The sequence below is a fragment of the Vespula pensylvanica genome, chromosome 24 (assembly GCF_014466175.1).
Source record: "Vespula pensylvanica isolate Volc-1 chromosome 24, ASM1446617v1, whole genome shotgun sequence".
Lineage (NCBI taxonomy): Eukaryota > Metazoa > Arthropoda > Insecta > Hymenoptera > Vespidae > Vespula > Vespula pensylvanica.
In genome coordinates this window covers 1417368-1423830 of record NC_057708.1, presented here as the reverse complement: position 1 = coordinate 1423830, position 6463 = coordinate 1417368, and the positions used below count along the sequence as shown (strand labels likewise).

The window sequence follows — 6463 nt, the reverse complement described above, 5'->3', positions numbered from 1 at the left end:
CTCTCTCTCTCTCTCTCTCTCTTTCTCTATGAATTAGCTGCGATAAATATCGTAAACCTCCCTGAAAAAACCTCCCCTCCAGCCCCAGCACACCGATCACGTTTGTTTGAAACATTTGTTAGTAAAACCTATAAGATCGAAGATATTCGATCGTATATCGTTTATAAATGAAACACACGCATCCGGTATATATATTATGTATCGACGATATTTTTGGAGAAAGAGAGAGAGAGAGAGAGAGAGAGAGAGAGAGAGAGAGAAAAGAAAAAAAAAAGGAAAAAGAATCGAAGAAAGAAAGAAAAAGGAGAGAGAGAGAGAGAGAGAGACCAAAAAGAAAAAGAAAATGAAAACTGATTAACGATATGATGCCGTAATAAAATAAAAATGTAATTAATTAAATTTTTACTACTCGATCCACAATAATAAGAACAATAACAATAACGATAATAATATTAATAAAGAGAAATACGAGAAATTAAGATCGAACGAATTAACTGTATCTAAACACACCCATAACAAAAAAAGATCGCTGAGAAGAAAAGAAAAGAATTGAAAAAAATAGAAAAAGATAAAAAAAAGAAAAAACAGAAGAAGAAGAAGAAGAAAAGAGAAGAAAGAAGTAGAAGAGACAAATAGAGAGAGAGAGAGAGAGAGAGAGAGAGAGAGAGAGAGAGAGAGAGAGAGAGAGAGAGAGAGAGAGAGAGAGAGAGAGAAAAGAAAAAAAAAAGAGAAGAAAAAGAAGAGTCCAAATTTAGACGCAATCTAAATGTTTCTACTTTTTGTTTTTTCCCTTTCACTTAGCAACCCCTTCTCCCTTCTCCACTCCACCTCTTTGTCATAACCCTAAGTTTTCTCTTTCTTTATTTCTCTTTCTCCTTCCTTCTCTTTTCCCATTTCTTTTTTTGGATTATTTTCTTCTCCTCCTTTTCCTCCTTTCTCTTTTTTCACCGATTAATCTTCCGATTATTATCCGACCGACGACGCCTACAGGATTTTCTTCCCTTTCGATTCTATTTCTCGACCGAGTCGTTTAACCTTGTGTTTTTCGAAAACGTGAGCTCAAAATGTCACTTCGAGGGAATATAGTGATGATGGGTGATGGTAGTGGTAGGGGTGGCGAGGGGAGAAGGGAAAGGGTTGATGTGAGTCAAGAAATGAATGGAAAGAACAGAAGGAGCGGGTGAGAGAGACAGATAGAAAGAAAAAGAAAGAAAAAAAAAAAAAAGTAATGAAGAGAAAACGAAAAAAGAGAAGAAGAAAAAAAGAACCGAGACAGACACACACGTTGGCGCCACGTTACAGCCCTGTTGAGAAATATTTTTCTTTTATGAGAAGCTCGGTAGAGAAAGAGAGAAAGAGAGAGAGAGACCTAACGGCGAACTTGAACAAATAAATAGGTACGTACTCGTAATAGGAAGCAAAGAGAAAGAGAGAGAGAGAGAGAGAGAGAGAGAGAGAGAGAGAGAAAAGAAAAAGAAAGAGAAAGAAAAGAAGAGGATGAAGATGAAATAGACGGCCATATTTATTTTTCACGCGATTGTTTCCATGAAATGGAAGAAGAGGAGAAGGAGGTGAACCGCGTGGAAACACATTTTACTTCACCCTCCTCCACCCCTCTCAAACCTCCTATCCCTGCAACTCCCCTAACCACCATCAACTTCCATCATTTTATTCCATTGCTTGGTTCGAACACGGTCTCACTTTAATTACTCGTACATTCTCGTAAACTAGCTCGCTATAACTCTTTCCGATTGGCTAAACATTCGAACTCGTTATTTTCCATGAAATTAAATTTAGCGTGAGAGAGAGGGGGTAGGGAGGAGGGGTAAAGGCGGTGGATTTATTGGGATTGGAAAAATCGGTTTTGTTAATTGGAAAATAATGATTTGTTGGACGAAGAGATTATTTTGTGTAATTAGATGTTAATTTGGTAATTAACGAATGTGAGAGAGAGAGAGAGAGAGAGAGAGAGAGAGAGAGAGTGAATTTTATTGAAATAAATAATAAATAATATATGATAAATGATATCGTTATGAAAGAAGCATAAGAGTGAATATAGATATTAAAATGTTTTTGGAATTTTTGATTACTATGACAATAACAATAATTATTTAGTTAATAAATTAAGTCAAAGGTAATAAAATAAAGAATGAAATTAATTTGGAAATGTATAATTCAACGAATGAAAACTGATTAACGATATGATGTCGTAATAAAATAAAAATGTAATTAATTAAAATGTTACCTACTCGATCCACAATTGTAAGAATAATAACAATAACGATAACGATAATAAAAAATAATAATAATAAGAAGAAGAAGAAGAAGAAGAAGAACATGGTAATAATAAAAATTATTTCAATCAATGAGAGAAGAAAAAGAAAGAGAGAAGAATACTAACCAAAAGAGATAACAAATTCAGGAAAGAAAAAATGAAGAAAAAAAAAGAGAGAGAGAGAGAAAAAAAACAAAACGAAAAAATAATTCCAATTCTTGCTCGACGATAAATGTAAATAGGTAATAAAAATTGATCGAATTAATCGGAGAGAAATAGTACAGATTGTTGAAACGAAAGATTAAATGGGGTTAAGAGTAGGGGTAGTGAGGGGGTGAAAGAGAGAGAAATACGAAACAATTTGTCAATCTCATAGATCTCATAGATCAAAAGGATAGAGCAAAGGAGGAGTGGGTGAGGATGGTGTAGAAGAAAAAAAAAAAATATATTTAACAAACGAGGAAGCAAATTCCATGAAAATTCCACACAATGATTTATACTTTGCGAAGTTATACTACTCGTCGTAGTCTTCGTCTTTGTCTTCGTCTTCGTCTTCGTCTTCGTCTTCATGGTTGCACGGAGCGTTTAACTTCAATTATTCAAGCCCGAGATTAAAGTAGTCACGCTATACCGGTCCAGAACACACCATTGGTCTACCCATACCATATATCTGAGTCTGATATAATTCAGGGCATCGTTAAAAAGGGATATAAGAAAAAAAGAGAAGGGAAAAGAAAGATGAGAAAAATAAAAAATGAAAAGAAATTGGAAAAAATAAAAGTGGAACGGTAACGTCGATCGAAGAGGGAAGATACAAAAAAAAAAAAAGAAAAGAAAGATACAAAAGTGAGTAAGAAAATAAAAATGTGATTTCGACGAATGAGAAGAAAATGAATGGAGAGAAAAATTGAAAAATAGAAAAACAAAAAAAAAGATTTCGTCGAATGAGAGATAAGAAGAAGAAAGAAGGAAGAGAAAAGAAAAAAAGAAAGAGAGAGAAAAAGAAAAGAAAAAAATTCGAACTCGTAACCATCGTAACATTTTAACGCGTACATTTTTAACGCGTAAATATACGAATAAATGTAAAACAAAAAAAAAAATGTTGTAAATCTATCGTTTTATAAGCATATATAAATTTTTACGTACACATACACACACACACACACACACATAAAATTGTGTGTATGTGTGTGCGTGTGTGTGAATGAGAGAGAAAGAAAATATACGAAGACTATATAAGAATGTACAAAAGAGAGATAAAGAAAGAATAAGAAAGAGAGATAGAAATAGAGAGAGAAATAAAGAAAGAAAGAAAGAAAGAAAAAAAGATATATCGTACAATCAAGAAACTTATCTTACAATTAATGTTGAAGAAAAGAAAGGAAAAAAAAAAAAAAGAAAAAGAAAAAGGAAGCGATCGATCGTGTTCATTCGTGCGAGAGAAATAAATAGTAACACAGATAGATAGATAGATAGATAGATAGATAGATAGATAGATAGATAAATAGATAGATAAAGAAAGTAATAACTGAGGCGCGTAAATTTAAATCCGCACGATGTTCTAAACTCTGATGAAAAGTTTCAAAGGTCAGCCTGGACTAGTTTAGGAGGTCGATCGTATTCTTGGAACTTACACAAACATCTACACATACACAAACACACGTACGCACGTATACACATTCACACAGAAAAACAGACAGACAGATAAAGTATCTAGATCCTCGGTTACAGCTTCCCAATCGGACGTTCTAACGATTAAAACTACAACCGTTTCGAATTTCTATGCTTGATTTACGAAATTCTCTACGAGTGAAACAGATGAACCGTTTTAAAAAAAAAAAAAAAAAAAAAAAAAAACAATTTTTATTTTCGTTTATTTCGAGGTCGACAAATAAATTCTTCAATTAATCTATCTATAAATCAAAAAGAAAAAGAAAAATATATATATATATATATGTGTATAGCTCTCGTAAAAGTAAATATAATAATTTCTAATTCTTATTCGTTTACGACTAATTAAAATTCAATCTTCTATACGTCGAGCTATATCGAATATTTTCGAGAAATGAGTGAAAAGAAAAAGAAAAAAATACAAATTTAAAAAGAAAAAAAAAAAGAAAAAAAAAACAAGAAAAAATGAACATGTAGAAATCAATTTGAAAAGTAATCGATAGACGTCGCTTTACATTTCCCCTCTTCTCTCTCCCCTCCCCTCTCTCCCCACCCCATCCCTACTATCATCCAGCAATCACCACGTTCTACGCGTCCACAAGTCTCTCTACGTCTCCATCGTTTGATATCGATAATTTTTCTGATCGATATCGCTCCTTTCATAGCAGAGGAACTTTCGTTCTTATCTATAAACGATAATTTAACTTTTCCCCAAGCAATAGATTAACTAACGCTCCGGTTAATTACGATAAATAGATGTTTGAATTCATGTGTATGTGTGTGTGTTTGTGTGTTTGTGTGTGGGTGTGTAAACTCGTAACGACGTAAACGATAATAACATACGATCTTATTTAAGAAATTTACGATCGTTGATTATCGAGAAATTTTCAAAACTTTTCTTAACACTTTAAAACGTCACTATGATCAGAAGAAAAAAAAAATACATACAAAGTAGGTAATCTTATATTCGAAAAGGAGAGATAGATAGATAAAGAAAGAGAGAGAGAGAGAGAGAGAGAGAGAGAGAGAGAAAGATGGATGAATGGATAAGGATAAAAAAAGAAAAAAAAAGAAAGAAAAAAGAAAAAGTAACCTGTTCAATCGCGATTAAATGTATCATCGTAGGAGAGAAGCTTAAAACGGTAGATCGTGTTCATTAATAAATGAATAAATAAATAAATAAATAAATAAATAAATAAATAAATAAATAAATAAATGAACTAACGAACGAACGTACGAATGAACGAAAGAAGGAATAAAAAAAAAAGTAGAAATAAAAAAGAGAAAAATGGAAAATCAGTACGATTGATATCGTACGAAGTAAAAGGTGAGATTGATATATGAAATTAATAAATAAATAAATGAATAAATAAATAATAATTATTATTATTATAACAATAATGATGATGACGATGATAATAAAGTATCAGAAGTGTCGTAAGAAAAAAAAAAAAAAAAAAAGAAAGAAAGAAACTTGTTCTATCACGATTATTTAAATCTATCATTAATTTCATACTTCAAACGGTAGATTGCATTATTATTAAACAAATAAAATAAGAAAAGAAAAGAAGAAGGAGATAAAAATTAGTGCAATTAAAAGCATGCGAAGCAGAAAGAGATAGAGATAGAGATAGAGAGAGAGAGAGAGAGAGAGAGTGAGAGATAGATAAATAATTAAATAATTAATTAATTAAATCAATATCCATAGAAATAAACGAACAAACAAAAAAATAATTAAACAAAAAAAAATCAATAATAATAATAATAATAATAATAATAATAATAATAATAAATTAAAAAATTTCTTTGAAAAAAGAAAAAAAAAAGAAAGAAAAGAAAGAAAATCTTTAAATTAAAAGAAGAAATTAGAGCCTGGCAAAAGATTCGGAAACTAATTTATAAAATAAAATATAAATTTTGTAAAAGAATTCATCGACGAAACTACGAAAAATAACAACAACAACAACAACAACAACGACAACGACAACATGAAACAACAAACGATAAATAACACCAACAACAATAATCATAATATTAATAACATTGATAATAAAAATAATAATATTAATATTAAAAAAAATTAACAACAACAACAACAACAACAACAACAACAATAACAATAATAATAATAATAATAATAATAATAATAATAATAATAATAATAATAATAAAAAGAACTCACTGTAATCGGAAGTGTCGTCATTGGAGCCGTTAACCGTGCCGTCAGGCAGGATCTGTAGATGCCGATTCTTAATGTACATCTGTATCTTCCTCGATGCTCCAGTAATGTGCGAGAGATTTGCCGATCTCTCAGCTCTAACACCGGCGTCGTTAATCAAATCGATCGGTGCGGCACTAACGACGACAACACTACCGACGATACTACCGATCGCAAATAACGTTGCTATTTGATTTATACCGCAGGATAATAATATCGACGACGGGTATAACAGTGACGAGGATGACGGTGACGACGACGACGACGACGACGACGACGACGACGACGACGACGACGAC

General features: G+C 31.6%; 1 protein-coding gene across 1 annotated transcript in view; it reads right to left on the bottom strand.

The window, feature by feature from the left end:
• The window catches only part of LOC122637082 (general transcriptional corepressor trfA), a 102894-nt gene that overhangs the window by 94017 nt on the left and 2414 nt on the right, over positions 1–6463 (bottom strand). The window contains exon 2 of the mRNA XM_043828958.1: positions 6129–6328. Coding sequence (XP_043684893.1) covers positions 6129–6328 — 200 coding nt within the window. The remainder of the gene's footprint in view (positions 1–6128; positions 6329–6463) is intronic.